Source organism: Anopheles marshallii, chromosome 3 (genome assembly GCF_943734725.1).
Source record: "Anopheles marshallii chromosome 3, idAnoMarsDA_429_01, whole genome shotgun sequence".
NCBI lineage: Eukaryota > Metazoa > Arthropoda > Insecta > Diptera > Culicidae > Anopheles > Anopheles marshallii.
In genome coordinates, this window is record NC_071327.1 from 46,363,443 (window position 1) to 46,381,598 (window position 18,156).

General features: G+C 40.1%; 1 protein-coding gene across 1 annotated transcript; it reads left to right on the top strand.

The window, feature by feature from the left end:
- The first annotated feature begins 607 nt into the window (after positions 1-607).
- On the top strand, positions 608-14,872 carry LOC128713388 (protein wech). The gene is made up of 5 exons (XM_053808246.1): positions 608-634; positions 11,980-12,193; positions 12,275-14,393; positions 14,472-14,624; positions 14,702-14,872. Exons 2-5 carry the CDS (start codon positions 11,994-11,996, stop codon positions 14,870-14,872), a joined length of 2,643 nt encoding a protein of 880 aa, XP_053664221.1. The 5' UTR covers positions 608-634; positions 11,980-11,993.
- The last annotated feature ends 3,284 nt before the right edge of the window (positions 14,873-18,156 follow it).

Consider the following 18,156-nt stretch of genomic DNA (forward strand, 5'->3'; position numbering starts at 1 on the left):
GGTGCCGCGAAGCATGAGAGCGTGCCGAGTAATGTGTGGACGGTATGATGAGAATTGGTAAATGGGAAAAGTGAAAGTGCAGCACGACCTGACGGCCGCCATCGGCTTAATCCCAGCATCCAGCTGGAAATTGGACCTCCTACAACCCGCCATACTTTTACTTCGGTTCACCCTATACACGCACGTGTGTACGTGTGTTTGTGTTTACGTAGAATACTAACCTGTGTAAATCATTCTTTCCGCAGTGTGAAAAGAAAGGAGTAAAAACCGCAAAAAAAAACAAAATCAACGTAGCTGGAATGTGATAGGGAAGGAATCAACACAACGGAATAAAAGAGACGGGGGCCCGTTACAAAACGTGCGCGCAAAAAGTGTGCGTGAATTACGCACGTGTGTATGCTTGTGTGCATGTGTGTGAAAGTGGTTTTAATGTTGTGGATCTTCGCGGTATCGGAGATTTATCTGTTTTTGTTCGTGCGTGGTGTATGCTATACGGCTGGTGCTTTTTCCACAAACTCGTAATAGTTTAAGCTAGTTCGACACTGTACGTTAATCGAAAGGAGAAGGAAACGAACCCAAGCAGCAGAAATAAAAAAACTCAACAGGCAAAAGAAGCAAACTGTCGAAACAGAAGGTAAGAGTCAATAAAACCGAAATACTAAGTTTTGGTAACATTAATTATACGTAAAAAAAGCGTTGCAAATAAACAGCATACTATGATCTGCTTTATACACTGACAAGTTGCCTAGGGAACAACGGGAATTTCTCCTCACGTTTTGCACAAAATATAGTTGGGTTGGTGTGCCTATTATTTATAGTACGGCTACTACCACTGCTACACTAAAGCTGACTGATAAAGCTTCGTTCGGCTACGCAGCCAAAGAGTGAAAGTTGTGGGAAAGCGATTGTGTAGCGCGTACACCGGGAATGAATGGAAAAGTTCACAGACACACTGCACTGACAGACAGTGAGATTAAAACCAAACGGCAGTCAAAAAAAATTGTCTGCGAAGAGAAAACCATGTGTCTCCACAGAAAGACGTTCTTATTCGTCCTCTATAACTCCCATCGTTTCTCACGAACCATTTCCTCCCACGATTAAAAAGAGTATTTTTTTCATTGTAAGTTGTTAAAAGATGCGAAATGCAAGGAGAATGACCTTATTTCCTCTAAACAAATTGATGTTGCCATCACGCAGTGATTCAATGCCTAGTATTGTATGGATGTAGGTCTTTTTAAGCCGAGCACAGAGATTATTGAATGAAATGAAAGTTCGGAAAAATGCGCTAAAAAGTGTAGTTAAAAAATAATTTCTCCCGCAGAGATCATGTGTACAGTGGTAAGTCCTCCTGGGGAAGTACAAAATCTCTCTGCAATACTTAAATCGTGCAACCCATTTATGGGTTTTCTACACTTATTTGTTCCCTGCTGGTCTAATAATTCACGAGTGACGATTCAGTTGAGATTATTTTCATAACCTTTGACGTGTCAGTATGACAGCTTGGGGTCATCTCAATGGTATTCGGCCCGTTACTAATGTAATTTTATAGCTCCAAAATTGATTACATATGGGTCAATGAAAGCATTACCCATCATTAGCTACACCTTTTGCGTATCTTTCTCATAGAGCTCTAATAATATTACAGAGAAAGCGTACATCTTTGAACACTATACACAAATCCAACCAATTTTTGATATCTTTATATGACCGGAACTGCCGAATACCCAGATTATGTGTCATAATATGAAATAGGTGATAATCGATTGGCGTTATCTGGTGAATATGTTGGAAAGGGTAGAAATACTGAAATACTGAAGAATTACCTTATCGTGCCTAACCACGTGATCATTTTTTCAATAATGGTTTCATTGCGCTGCAGCAACTCGTAATAGACCACACCCAACTGGTCCCACCAAAAACATTGCAATTGAATGCCGTTGATGTTTTGTGGACGTTCTTCAAGCGGACGGTGGCCTATATATCACCATCGTTGAAGCCGCGTTGTTGTACCTAGAGCAATATTTCCGTAGGCGAATGGACTTTGCATTAAATAGGAAATATAAGAATGCAGTTGCCGCAAATGGCGATTTTTTTTTGTCACAAAATGAGTTAATTTCGTACGTCACAATCAGCCGACAGTTATTGACCGGAATCATAAGCCAGTTTTTATCTGCTTACATTTCCCCATACAAATGGTCATGGCCAGGATGAGCCTAGGAAATATGGATTAGATTCAAACATAGAATTTTGCTAGCTGGTCTGCACCAGGTTAGGCCATGTTTACCGTGTCCGGAAAATGTAAACAAAATTTTTTAACGAAAACTACTGAAAAAAGGTTATTTTAACAATCAGACTTATACATTGTTTCAATTGAATTGAATTAAACGTTAAATTTTTTAACTTTAATCAATTTTTCTCAAATTGTAATTCCGCAAAAATGATCCCCTTTGTCATTCTTTATATCAAAATGCTGTGTTCTTTACGAAAATGTTCATAATGGTACAACCCGATAGGTGGATTATTTGATACAGGCTAAAAGCTTAAGCTTTCTAACTTATAGTATGATCTGCCCCATTGCTGGCGAGACATCTTGACAAACAGCGACAACACGCGTATTAATAGATATCAATAAATACAGAGGTGAAAGTAAAGAAAGTACATCATTCAACTAACTTCATGTTGGCGTTATTTCTGACATCTAAAGAATTAGTCCACAATGCAACACGCAAAACATCTTCATTTCTCAACTGCTCGGAAACGCACTTATTTTCCCCCCTTTGTGAGTGTGCGACGCAAAAGTTCAATGACCCTGTTTCTTCGTTGTTGTTTTTTTAGTAGAACATAGCATCCCTACAAATGACGGTTCTTGGTCCAAGATCCCCTAAGGACATTGGTGTGCGCGTCCCGAACGCAAACAAATCAACCGTTGCTGTTGCTGAAAACAACAGGGGGAATCCTTGTGCTACCATCTCAAGAAACGATCCCGTTCCACCGGCCGGGTTCTGCTTTTACCCATGGTTGAAATGTTCATATAAAAAACCCATTCCCCTTCGGCTTCGGTTCCATTCGACGTTTTGCCTTTAATTCATCGTTCAATTTCTTTGCAACGTTCTTTTGCGCATCAACATTAAGAACCGTGGGCCCGGAAGACGTTTCTGGCTTCTGTTGTTATTGAAATTTCCACATTTTGCGTTGCGTTCCAATTTTCTCTCTTCTACTTGTATGTTCAGTTTGTTCATTCTGTAGAGCCGTTTCGTGCTATGGATGTATAGAAAGTAGTTCACTGGTGTTGGTGGTGTTGCTGCTTGATTCAATGGTAAAGAGGCGCCGATACGGAATGAAACGACAATCCCTCACAAATCGCTTTTCCTCCCCCAAAATATATCGTGCTATCGCTAGAGCAAAATGTCCTTTAGGGTGTTTGCTGACTAATACCCAATGGTACGGCGGGTTTTGTGGGTGATAGCATGCTGATCCACGACCATCTCTTTCGGGGTCAATGTATCCTTCAATCCTTACCGAAAGGTTCAACAAACTTTCGGCAACGACGTTTGATTTTCGGCTATTTTCGGCAAGGTGAATGTTCCACATTTTGCCGGTGGGTTTGACGCCCCATTCGGTATGCTACGGAAGAAGGGAGAAAATTCTACATATTGTTGCGGACGCATGCGTACGGTACCAATAACAACGGCCTAACACACCAGCGACAAGCAACGATATCAACCAAAACAACCCAAAATACACCCTTTTTGCGACATGGAACTTGTGTTGATGGGCCAGAAGCATTCGGCAGTAACGTGCACGAAACACCGATCGAAGATGGCCGGAAAAAGGTGTCCATGTGTTGGTGTACGAGAATCCAGCACGCAAAGCGGAACAGAACAGTAAACAAAAACAACACAACCAAAGAAAAAAAAAACTGCTTCGATAAACAGTTTTGGTCTGTTTATGACTGTTTCCCCAACCAAGGGATGATAAAAGTGAGGGAATTTTCCGCATTATCATACCATGTCCAGTTCATAATTTTTATAAAGTTTTTGGTATCTACTTCAAATTATTTCTAATTTTGAGTGTACAGTGATGGACAATGAAAAAAGGCCAGGGAACAACTTGCCATATATGAACTAGTTTCAGTTTAGCATATATTTCAATGCAGTTTGCTACATTAGGTAAAGCTTTATTTGTGTTTGTATGCAACAAAACTATAGAAAATCATTTTGTTGTGCTATTTGGAAGGAATTGATAATAATAAGTTATTGAGATATTTTTCACCCTAGCTATGAATGTCAGTGTCTTACTCGTTGCAAAATAACAATATGAATATCTCTAATCTTGATATCTAAAGATTTTCTATTTAAAAACGAGTAAACTATTTATTAACAAAGCAAACATAGGCAAACCAGGTAATTGTTATTCATTCTTGCTGGACAGCTGCCCGTAATTCATGCTTTTACTTTTATAATAATGTTTGACGAGTATTTTATGGATATCAATAGTAAAAACAGCTCGTTTGCAACAAAAATGGATGTACCAACAAGCGAAGCGCGTATTGCGTATTATCTATCGTCAATGTACTTATAAAAATGATCATCACTGTAAATTTAAGAACGCTGGGCGCAGATAAATAATGGACGAAGGAACTCCGTCAAAGAATTACACAGTTTTACAATAAAAAGAAGTGACCTTGGTACTTTCCCTCTAAATGATTCTTCTTCACAAACTGCAGTGTGTTATAAAGTATATCGAAAATTCCGTTAAACACAAGATGCATGATAAGCGTCGTACAGTGTTGCGTGCAGCCCAGCGAAAGCATTGGCACATCCTTTTGCCTACGGGATACAAATTACCTGCTAAGTCGGCCAGGTTGGATAGTGTTCCTTGTTCCGTCATGCTCACGCACACACGCACATGTGGTTCATTACCAACTTATTTATGCTGTGCCCGAATGGTAAGTCGGGATTGGTAATGCCGTCATTCGCTTTTTCGCTCGTATTCCAAGAGGATTTCCAAAAGCGAAGGAAGATAAAATAGAAATAAAATGGAAGGTAAAGGCACAGGCACCGTTCAAATTCACCACTAGCCAACAGGCACAAATTTATCCAGCAGCAGCAGATGGTTCTTCTTTCAGTGTTTGGAGCGTCATACATAAATTTGTTTCCCCCTTTGTTTCATTCTTTTATTTCGTCGTTTTTTTTTTCTTCTCGTGTGGAGTGGCTCTTTGGCTTTCGGTTGGGTGCGTTAAATGGTTAAGGCCTGAAGAACAGTTCTATTCTTGTCTAGTTACGGTGATTTTCTTTATAACAGACATATCAACATTGTTGTTTATATTGGGCTGTGTGAAACTCTTGGTAATGTTAAATTTAGATGAACAATTTAAATATCTTTATACTATCGTAATGCAAAGAGGTGAGGAAATTATCATTTTTCGTAGTAGAAATAATTGATTGCTCCGTAATTTAAATCGCGACATTTTCTTGTCAATCAAACACTATCGCCAGATGTTAATGTGCGGTTTGCAATGCACTTGCAACACATTGCACGTTCATCTTTCGTTCCACATGTTATCAGGATTGGTTAAAATGTGTCGGAAAACGATACAGCGCACTGTTGTTGTTTGGGGATTTGGATTATGTTTCTTAAACACAAGGGATAGCACGCGAACGACCGAATCGTGGATGGTACTGAGCTGTGTGTGCTTTTTTTAGTGGCAGACAAAGCGCCACAAATACGCAGATGATGACAGCGCATTACCAGTTGACCAGTTATTGAAGTCGTTCCAAACTTTACGTGGAGTAGCCAGGAGACAGAAGGCGTGAATTGTGGCTGCAACTCCCGGCACAACATATGCATCGTCTAGGGTTGCAGCTGCCGAAAGCAAGCAGGTTGTTAAATACAGTTCAAAATTGGCAGGCAGTTGCAAAAGTGACCGATGGTGTTATTGGTGGATGGTGGAGTTGGTGGTACCAGTGCATCCCCAAGTGCATCGACTGCTGCAACAGAAACGTGCACAACAACAGCAGATGTTCAGACATTCGGAAGCGTATAATAAGAAACCCAGCGGGTCCCGACTCGCGGTCAATAACACCTTTGGGGTAAAAAGTTTTATATGTTGTTCGTAGACATTTTTAGTGGTGAAATGATGCCATATCTATACATGAATATATACATTGTTCTAATTTATAACCCACTATCAGAATTAATGCTTTTCTTGTTATTACGCTTTTTGAGTAACATAACATTAAGTTCTTTAAATATGTTGTGTGGTTACCTTCATTTAAATGTTCGCCAAGTTTACAGGGTTTTCACAGACCCCTACTTACTGACGCACTATAATAAGATAAACGGGAAGATGGATAGTGAACCACAAATGTTTAACATTACAAATGTTTTATGTTAACAAATAATTCTACTTCTAAGTAACTTATTCCTCAAAAAAAAATATATCTCAACATTTGATCCCACGGACATGTGAACCGACAGCCAATAATCCATTCATTTAATTTTGTACGTGACTGGTTAGTCGGTTCTTGTGATTCAGTTAAGTATTTTGTGTCTATTGATCTTCCCGTTTATCTTATTCGCTTGAGCGATTCAGTAAGTAGGAGTCGCCAAATATTAATTATATCATCATCTATTCATCATCTAAAACCCCGTGTTGCAATGCGTTTGTTTGCAACATTTCTGTGTTTAATATTAAAGTTAACATTATTTCAGTTAAATAAATTGTGTTAAAATGTACACATGGTGCGATTTATTATCCCTGTTGGTGGTGCGGAACTGTTACTAAAAAAAGTAGTTCATAAATGAAGCAGCTGCGCGCGCGAATAATTGTCGCCATGTGCTCCCCACCGGTAGGGCGGAAAAAATATATGCTTCGGTTCCCTTTCGCGCCCTTTTTATTTACGCTTGCACAGTCGTAAGCGTGTTTTGAATGAAAAGAACAGGCGCGCACAGTTTCACGAATGTTGGTTCCTTTTTTGCCCATTCTTTCGATCACTCACAGCAAGGGGTCACTGAGCGGATCGCAATGCAATGCGTTGTGTTTATCGGCGCTGATCTGTTCACTCTCCACCTCACATTATGTACGTTTCTCTCGCTTTGGACGCTTCTAGCGGCCACAGCCACAATTGCATGTGGGTGACGACGCGTCCCAATGCTCAGATAGCTGTACAGCCCGTCTCTTCTTTCGATCGTTCTCTCTCTTTCTCTTTCTATTACCCTCCCTCTCATTCTGACTCACATTCATCTTTGGGACTACCTCAACATTTTCAATGCTCACACATTCCACCTCCCAAAAGCAGCATATGCAACTCGCTGCTGCTTGTCAATTTCTTTCCACAATTTTCTGTTCCTTTGTGTTTATTCGGGGCATTTACTTCTTCCATTTTCGTCTGCCCATCCCTGGCGTAACCTTTTTTTCATCACCACCACCACCTATTTTATTTCACAACGGGTCTGGTCGTGGGTATTTCAGAATATTGTGATATCTTACCTTCGCTTCTAGGTGATCTGCAGCCTCTGGGATCATCCTCCAGCGATGGGATGTTTTGGAGCAAAACAACTGCAATCCGATCCTACCAGACCTGTTTTCCCCAGCGTTTTTTTCGAAGTTTATTCCATTTACTTTTATTCCTCTCAACCTTTCCGTCTGCAGTTGCGTTTGTGTGCGAGCTGTGTACGCTTTTGAGTACCGTTCCGGTTTTCATCACAACGTGTCCTTGGGTGGTGTAGTTTGTAGCTTTTGTTTTTTTTTGTATGTCTTGTCTCTCTTGTTCCGCTTGTCACTGCATGTAGGGCGTCTTCGATCGGTAGTGCGCATCCTAGATGAATGATGGCCATCTACGGAACTGGGTTTCGTGTTGCTGGATGGGTCGGTAACCATAGGGAAGGGCGAATAAACGGGACCTTCTTATTGTGGCCACATACAGGATGTTTCTCTAGCATATTAACTCGAACATGCAAGCATGGCACTTTCTCCAAAAAAAAATGCTTATTTATTATTTCTTCACACGATTCGCACGAAAAAAGGTTTATGTTGAGCTAAAGTTGTTTGCATCGATCAACTTTCGATTATTGGCGGCTGTTTTTAGTTGATGCATGCAATATTATTCGCCATCTCGTCACTCGTTAATGGTAGACTATTGTGTCAAGAAGACTGTATCAATGGTTACAAACAGATATGCTTCAGTACTTGGTAAAATGAGAGTGAGTAGTTATGGCTGGATGGGTTAAACAACCACATCCACTTCTCCCTCAATCTGGTCGAATCCATTTGTGAGAAAAACGCAATGGATTATACTTTCATGGCACCAGTCAGGTCATAGGTCAATTTTCATAAATTTATAACGGGTTACCAACCAGCTCATGCCAGTGTGAGTGTTCCCCCTCGGCATGTTATGGGTGAGCGTCGTGGGCTTCATGCTGCAAGCCGCTGTGTTCTTGGGTTAAGCGGGTTAAATTGTTGTCGGTTATGTGTAAGAAAAGGAAAAAGTACGTTCTTAAAGGAAAAAGCGAGTCTTTATGCAAGCATAAAGTATTATCCCGTGGGTATGATCTTTCATTTTTCCCTCGTTGGATGGTGTGCTTTTAGAATCTTCTTATGGAATGCGGCAGTGATCATTCTTTGATAATAAGTAAAACAAAAAAACAAAACATACTGTTGTCCGTATAACAGAGGGAAATTAGAACTGTACATATAAGGATATTAAAAGGAATAACAGTTCCATTTAGTAATGTACCAGCATATGAAACAGAAACACCAGTAAAGAATGCATGCAGGAAGATTGTTATTGCAACTATTGATCACGGACGTTCGGCCCACACATGAGGCCCACACGGACCCACACACCCGGTATCTCCAGGAAAGTGATGCGGTCCGCTGTGCACCTTAACACACGAAACCCAATAAGCGGATAGAAAAATAACAATCAGAGGAAGAAACAATGGATAAGCAATGCGGGTTGATGAAATGGAAACCACACCGTTCCCGAAAAATCCATTCCAAGGATGCACATCATCCTGTGCGCTCGATTACCTAGAACCGATGCACACTTCAACGGCTCATTCGCTATGGTTTCCTGATTATAAGAGGATTTCGGTGGTTGAAATAAAACAAAAACATACCGCATTTGGAGAGACATGACAGGTAGAATACTGGTCTGCCACCGCAGGTTTGTACGTCATTAAGGAATGTTTCGTCGGTAGGAAATTCAAGCAGTATGTTCGAAATGTATTTGTAACGTCTTCCAAATCCAGCTTATAGTTTCAGAAACATTGTAAGCTCGCTTTGGATGTTTTACTTATATTGCAGTGAAAAGATTTAAATGCTGTTTAAGCAAGGAGATAATGAGATTGATAAATATTTTGTAGTGTTGTGATTAATGAATGTTTTGAGAAGTGTCATTTGTATTGCATCTTCCGCGAATATTCATTTGAATCATTAATCGCATATCTCGGAAACCTAATTAAGTCTTCAAGAATTCTGAATTTATTTTCTGAGCTTCGGCTGTTCAACTTTGTGTTAAAATTGTATAGAGAGGTTCAGTTGAAATTTGAAATGGTAAATATTTTTAGAATATAGTACGTGTTACATTTCTAGGGTTTTGTTATTAAAAATATGTCAAGTCGTTGTTTTGTCTACGTGGTATTTGATAACTCTAGGAGCTATAAATGTTAATAGGACGCAAAATGTTAGGCATATGAACTGTGGTATAGCAGCACCGAATGAACTTTGTAAAATAAACTAAAACGGACAAACGAATAAACAGTAGCTAAGAGAAAGCCAAGCGTAACACACCACATCAGGGTAAAAAAATTATACAGTTTGTGATATTGTAAAAAAAAACACAGCAAATCCCAACTATTTCAATCGAAGAAATATTTAAAAGTTGATTCATTTTGAATCTTCGAATTTTTAAATCTGAAAGATTAATTCAGATTCAAGAATATGAATCAGATTAATTTTGAACGCTTATATTTTATGTTCCAAATTACAATTAGGATATTTTTCTCAACTACGTCGCATTGTTCTAATAATTATCCAGAATTTGAACAGTGCGTTATTGGCACTACGATCCTTGATATCAACAGTTGCATATAGTACAGCCTGAACTTGTCTAGTAACAGAAATAAAACAAGGGCCAGAACATAGCGATCAGCCGATAACACAACATCAAGCAAACATGGGGCAAACCTGAAGGCCAACAAATGCAGAGTGACCCAATACAGTGATGCTACATATGCTTATTCTTCTTCTTTCTCCCGTTGCTTTAGACCAACATATGCAACGAACCAAAGCATTTTAATGATTTTACGTACACCGGACCCTATTATATTCATGCGGAACAATTTTAGCTTATATTGCCAAAGACTTCGCAAAATAAAAAAAAAAACGAAGGTCTTAGGGTGCCAGCGGGTCCCTTAGCAGGCCCGAAACGGACGGCCAAAACGTTGCTCGTTCCATAGGTAACGAATTCATGCCAAATCGTTACGAATGTACCACCAATCCCTGTGTCGATCTCTGAAGGTGGTTGGGTCAACCTCTGCAGGACGTCTGCAAAAGTCACAAAGGACGAGATCCGTACGATATTTAGAAAAAAGAAAATAAATCGTCGTATTGAACAAATGCAGCTTTGCTAATATCGACACACATTTTATGCAGTTTCCTTGTTTCTTTCGTGTGTTAAAGGAAAGGTTCGGTTTTTTTAATGTTCTCCTAGAAGAATGTGTAAAAGCGACACAAACGATGGGAAACAACAGAGCAAAGCAGCAGCAGAGAAGAAACGGACCGAAAATACATCGTTAGAACGATTGCATGCAGGCTCCTTTTGCTTTGCCATCCCGAAAGCATGACCAAAACATATGCCGTCGGCAACCCCTGAGGGGTTGTGATTGCCAAAAGCGTACGATGGTGGGTCGGTAGGGTTGTAAAATTTTTATAAAAAGAATAAGGATTGAAATATGCATACATGTCCCTAGCTTTACCATCTACACGTATACCTCTTGCGTTTCATTTGTTACAGAAATGGAAGGCATAGAGTGAGGAAAATATTCACTGGCCTATGAAAAGGAACAGGAAACAAACCCATGCTAGCCTTCCGTTTGTTTCCTTTTGCACTTAAAGTCAACTACAACGAAGGAAAACGGTTAAACTTCATTGTAAATCAAATGCCCTTATTGATCCTGCAGTTTCGCTTGTTCGCTTTCCTTCCAGGAAGGGAAAGAAACTTAAAACTCTTCAAACGCTTATAGAAAAAAACTTCCGTCCTTTAGCTAAATCTGCCTCTACTTCTACGACAACCATCAATTCTAGTTCACCTGCTTCAAGAAAACTTATTTGCCTTTATAAAGCTATATGCTTTTTATGCAACGATGTATTGATTAACGTGGTAGTAGTGTACTTTATGGATTTTTTCTAAAAAAATAGAGATAAATGATGGCTGCCAGTTCAAAACCATCTTCAATGACGCTTCTCAGTGAATGAGCGTTCCATTTCCGTTGGTACACATATCGACAAAGGAAAAGTGAGGCTATGAGGCTTTGAGGCTTACTGAGTGAAAGATGACACTCGGGTTCGGTTTCGGTATAAAGTGAAAAATTTTTCGTATTCCCCAGAAACCAACTAGTGATGAATGGGAAAGCAGAAATCTTATTTATTTTTCCATCTTAATTTTGTGCTTAATATTTCGATTTCCTGTGACAGCAAAGACATATCAGTGTAATGAATATTTTTTGTTATGATCTTACATGCAAGGAATATATTACACGATATGATATTATACGTAACGTAATACGTCTTTTAATTCAACTGAAGTAATAATTATGTTTGCCATAATAAAACATTTGGTTACTTTTTACACACTGTACGGGATCAAAACATTTCGAGCAAATGTATGGACTGAACAATTTAATTAATTTAAACACTTTTATAATCGAATTAACGCTAACGAAATCGATCAAATTTGCTTTACAATCCTATAGTATAAATCACGATTATGGCACTGCTATCCAATGGTGCTTCTTCGATGCAGATAACAGCACAGGCGGCCAACGGTGGTCCGAACGGTGGTGGCCCCGATGGCGCAGGAGACTTCAACTCCAACGATCATATCTTCTTTTCAAGTCTATTTAACGCGTTGCCGTGCTGGGATGCACCTCACAAAACGAGCTCGGGACCGGTTATGGTTCCACAAAGGTAAGATTGTAATGAATCCTTGTCGCAAATGGATGTTTCCATTAATTCTGTTTGTGTTCTTCATTTTATTTCCTTCTCTAGCAATAACAACACTTCGCTGGATCGTGATAGCATAAGTATTACGGAGGATATATTATTCACCAATGTTTTGGGTGCAATCGGTACGGGCAGTAGCAGTAGCGGCAGTGGAAGTGGCGTACCGCTTGGAATGGGCCATGTCGGTATCATCGGTTCATCATCCAATGGTCCAAACAGTGGCGGGCACCTCGCACATATGGCAACCGCTTCGAATGAACTTTTCGGTGTAATAGGGTCCACAAGTACGAGCCATACCCAGCTTACCCCGGGTACTTCACCACAAACCAACTCATCCAACGGCAGCCATTGTCCCTCGTCCGTAGGAGCCATCTGTGGGCGATGTGACACACATGCCTCAAGTCGCTGCCTTGATTGCAACGATGTGTTGTGTGAGGACTGTACACTGCTGCACGCAAAGAATGCCTTTACGAAGGATCACTGCATGATTTCGATCAATACAATCTCACCTATCGGTTCGGCACCGTGCATGATGCAAGGAAACGGCCTTGCTAGTAGTAACGGTGGCGGATCCTCAAATGGACCCATTTCAGGAGTCGCATTGTCCGAACCACATTGTGATGTACATGGGGAAGTTTTGCGCTACCTTTGCGAATCCTGCAAGAAGGTCGTTTGTCAAGAGTGCACCCTTTGGGACCACAAGGATCATTCGTGCATTCCGGTGGCAAACATTTCGCACGGTGCGTCTGAAAAGATCATGTCGATTCTGGAAAGTGGGAAGTTGGGTACCAAATACATCAAAGCCAGTATTGATCGTGCCGTCACGTATTCTCAAGCCGTGGAAAGGGATGCAATGGAAGCGTCGGCTCGCATACGTAAAGCGATGCGCCACTTTATTCTAGCCGCAGAAGATCGCGAACGCACACTGCTGGACCGGGTGGACAAATTTCGTCAACAGAAGCTAACTTCCCTGTCCGATCAGATGGCTGGTTTACGTGCCGCCCTGGCAGGGTTATCTCAGACGTCCGATATGCTAACGAAGGCCCTGGACTCCGTATCGGTGATGGGCAGCATGGAGATTGCGAAGACGCTCACAACGGGCGAAAGCCAGATGGAACAATTTGCGGCTATGTATAAGAATTTGCAGCCGAAGGAAGAATTTATCACATTCGTGGCTCCAAACTTTGAGCTGCTGCAGGAAATTAGAATGCAGGGTGATGTGATGCTGGTTGGTCAACGCAGTAACTCCGTGTCGTCGAATAGCTCTGGCAATGCGAGTATACAGGGTCAGACGGGACCGAATTGCGGGGGTGGTATTAATGCGAACAATGGTGTCGGTGGAGTAGGTGTAGTGGGATCGATCGGAAACATTCTAACACGGCGCCCAATTGTTCGCAGTACCACACCAGCGCAACGCATCGGATCATCAACGTGGGAACCGATGGGGAAAGGACCCGGTGGTGGTTCATCCGTTCTAGGGTCCTCTCCGACGTCCTTCGGTATCGGTCCAATCCCTGGGGCTCCGATACTCGGGCAGTGCATTCCTGGTTGCAACAATCATGTAGCAGCTAAGTCAGCCGTTGGTCCTAGCCTCACGTTCGGTTTCGATGGTCATGAGGATGGACAGGTATCGCGTCCTTGGGGTATCACCGTTGACAAAGACGGACAGATACTAGTAGCTGATCGGCGCAATAATCGTGTGCAAATTTTCTACCCCGATGGTATGTTTAAGCTAAAGTTCGGCTCAAAGGGTACGGCAAATGGTCAGTTTGATCTGCCTGCGGGTATCTGTACGGACGGACAGGGACGCATCATTGTGGTCGATAAGGACAACCATCGAGTGCAGGTATTTTCGGCTGGTGGACTGTTTCTCCTCAAGTTCGGCAGCTACGGGAAGGAATGTGGCCAGTTCCAGTATCCGTGGGATGTAGCAGTGAATACAAAGGGTGAAATTTTAGTGACAGACTCGCGGAACCATCGGATTCAGCTGTTTAGCCCTGATGGTCTATTCATTTCGCGCTACAGCTTCGATGGGGTGAATCACAGCCGATATTTGAAAGGCCTGACGACTCCGCGTGGGGCTTGCTTCACACCGCAAGGAGATATCATCATTTCAGACTTTGAAAACCATCGTCTGCTGCTAATCGATGCAACACTTTCAAAGGTATGTGATCGATTTCATTGAACATTACACGCGGTATAGTAGGAAAATGGTAATAATGATTATCGGTGATGATTTCAGGTACTTGCTGCAAAAGGACACGAAGGTTCAGCAGTACACGAGTTTAGTCGACCATCGGGCATTTGCTGTGATGATGATGGACGGGTGATTGTTGCTGATTCTAAAAATCAACGAGTACTGGTGTTTTCACCTCAGTTAGAGTTTCTCTGGGCGGTAAGTTATCCATCATATCTGACAACCCTTGCAGTGCTTTTCATGATCAACTCCTTTCTCTTTATCGATTGATGCAGGTGGAAATACGTCCATCGTCGAATGGTTTACTAGCTATTGGCATGGACGAAAAAGATCGTCCCAGCGACGTCGCGTTGTTGCCAGATGGTCGTCTTGTAGTCATGGTTGAAACATCACCGGATGCACGTGATCAGTGTAGTCCGCAAAAAACATTCATTCAAATTTACTAATGTATCGTGCCATCTAATCAGGCACCATGCTATGACAGGAGCAATATGAGCAATATGCTTTTCGAAATTGAGCATTGAGGAACCAAACTGCCAAAATAATGTTTGATATAATAAGTTTGCTCTATCACAATTCCTACTTATTATTGGTGAGGCTCTTAAACTAAGCATATAAGCACAAAGTAGCCGAAACACTGCAGTGGGAAACTATAAAGAAGATAGAACAAGTTAAATTCTTAGATTGTATGAACCGCAACGCTGCTACCTCAAAACTCGTTTGAATTAGTTGTTACTACCGTGTTTTTAGTTTCGTGTGTTGGTCCTGGGCGACATCTGTTTGTTTCATTCTCACTATTCTCCCGAACTTAGTGTGGGAGGTGATTGCAATGATACAAATTTGAATCGTTTTGTTTTGGTTCAACTTATACGATAAAAATCCTACCCGAGATCCTGAAACCTGGAAGCTTAAAAAGAATTTAAATCAGTAACCGAAAAGTACAAGGAACAGTTTTAATAAAACGACAAACGATAATGCATACATAGCACGATAAATTGACGAAACTAATTGTAAACCAAGCGATGCAAAAGGAAACAAAGCATACGAGTATGTTTCCGTTAGCCATAAGCAGTTTTAGGTTGTTTGTTAGGTGTAAATGAAATTATTGTCTTCAAAAATAGCAAATATGGATCAAATCTAAATGCCGTGGAAAGAAGTGAAGAGATGATGATGCATCGTAAATATAGTACAATTGTAGAAATAGGTATGCGCCTAGAGGTGAACATGGCCATGATGAGGGCAAACGCATTCATTGTGACACGCCGTGCACGGCACGTGTCTTTTAATTTGATATAGATGGTTTTAATTTTTAACTTGTATTGTATAGAACGTGACTGTTCTCTAAGTTTTGATCCTCTTCAAAACGCAGTTTTGATGTTTTATTAGCAAATTTCTTAGTCAAGTCCTATAGACAATGCGTATTTAGACACTTATAAAGCTCTTTTCGATACATTGTATCTGGAGTACATAGAGATAAAGAAGAACAAATGAAGATAACGCAGGCGAAGAAAATAATTCAAACGTATATTATGGATATAATTGTAACTTATACATTATACTGAAGAACGCTACACATTTTACTCAACAAGACTGAACATTGAACGATGCACGTAACATAAACGATGGAGCGTCTTGAATGGTTTTTTATGCGTATACATTGAATCATAAAGTATGGAAACCGCAAGGAAGAAACACTCATATTTACGCTCACAACCGCAAAAATTTTAAAAGATTCCCCATCTGGGTGAACGCATGACGTAAGACACTATTTTGTGTAGTAGAAAAAAAAACTAATTACGTTTTGCATTGTAAAGAAATCCAGATTTTATCCAGTCGTAGTATCCCACCAGCGTGTTTTTTTTTGCTTCGTTAAGACTGTGGCTTTGGCTTGTATGTTGTTTGATTTTAAGTCCATTTTCCTGGTTTTATTGTTTAAGTTGTTTAGTGTCGACATCAAACACTACTATCCAGAATTATGTTAGGTAAATATTTCTTTTGTTGTATTCTGTTTGTAGGTTCTAAACCAGTAGACTGATCATTTGTGAGTGTATTTTTTTTTACTAGTCCAGATGGGACAGTTAGGACACGATCGTTCAAAGATCACGATTGAATATTTTATGTCTAACATTATTATATCGTTTAGTGTCATTTGCCTTGACTTTACGTATTATTTCGCACCTATGCGCCTGCACGAACATTGTTCGATATTCTATGTCGAGCGCTTTTAACGTATTTAAGTATTCTTCTCACGTTTAGTGTACGGTTTCCATTTGTAGTCAATTTTAGAAGTATTTTATTCTGTTGCATTGTAATTGATAAATGTTGATGCACATGCTTTATTCATGTGTAAGAACCGGTTTCACAATTATTTTTAACATGTCTTGTTAGCAGCTAGTAGTAGTGTTTTATCTTTTGGACAATTTTAATCATGTACGAACATGTCCCAGTCAAAAACGAAACCAGCACTGTACCATTTTAGGTTTTCTAATGTTAGTATCCTCTGACATTATATTTTCATTTGGCGAATTGGCCATAGGATCGCAAGATTTATTATTACCACAAACCCGAATAGTTCATACCATCTGACACTATCGAGCAATAGAGAGCTAAACAGCACGGTATTGGATTATATTTCATTTGCGTACCGTTGTTTAATGATTGAGTAAAGCATGTATTGAAATACCGTTTAGCCAATGATGCTCAGTTCCAAGCATTAACACTAGTAGTAAGTTCACATCCAAATACAACAAATGAATCGTATCATTAAGGCTCGTCTTATCAAAAAGATCAATTAAATTGATAAGTGACAGCACATTGAAGATCATATCTTCGAATTGACTAAAATGATCGAAGGATTCTTTGAATCTCTACAACAAAACTTTGTATTAAATAGTGAGGAGTAAAGAAATGTAACATACTTCAGCTTTTTCTTAAGCGGAAGCAAAGTAAGATACTGCCAGCAAGTTGTTCAATATTTCGAATAATATATAGCGTAAGCTGAATGTAGAAAAAATTGCATTCATTTATGTATGCTTTGTACTGCAAGTGTGCAAACACTGTTCGGAATAATATCTTAACATTACAATGCATCTATTTTAATAGATATGTGGACAAAATGAAACATTAAAAGAAATGATTTGGGAAAACAACAACCAATAATGTACCACTGGCCCCAGCTCATTTAAAATGACCAAGAGACGGCGTTTCGAGCTACACGTAAACATATGAACACTATTGGGTAGGATGTGACGGCCAAACAAAAATGCGTGTGTACACGGAGTAGGGAACTCTTTACAAAGTGTTTACATGATAAACGGTACAAATGTATGAATAGTCTCTTCAGTTCACATGAAGTCTTTCCGAAAAAAACATTTCCACGAATATGATCGGAACGGAATGATAAAAGAAACAAATGTTGAAACAGTGAAATGACCCTACCAACGAATGGGTGAAGGACTTCTATTCCAAAAGCGGAAATGCAATGGCAATTCAAAACTGCCACCATTTCAAAAGTTGTGATTTTGTAAGCGAAACCAAGTAGTGCAGACAGTAAAACGCGGAGAAAAACTACTGTGACATGAAAGCTACTGAAAGTATTTTGACACACAAATTAAGGAAAAATGAAGTCAAGGAAAGTGATTAGACTGCAAAGGCAAAAGGACAAATGACCAAAATATTGAGGAGAAAGAAGTGGTAAAAGTAAGTCCTGGTGGTAGTAGGCAATGTTTTT

Bases quoted from the DNA above. Each gene is read 5' to 3' on its own strand.
- LOC128713388 (XM_053808246.1), top strand. From the start codon at position 11,994: ATGGCACTGCTATCCAATGGTGCTTCTTCGATGCAGATAACAGCACAG. The intron at 12,194-12,274 runs GTAAGATTGTAA...TTCCTTCTCTAG, and splicing joins CCGGTTATGGTTCCACAAAG to CAATAACAACACTTCGCTGG. The intron at 14,394-14,471 runs GTATGTGATCGA...TGATGATTTCAG, and splicing joins TCGATGCAACACTTTCAAAG to GTACTTGCTGCAAAAGGACA.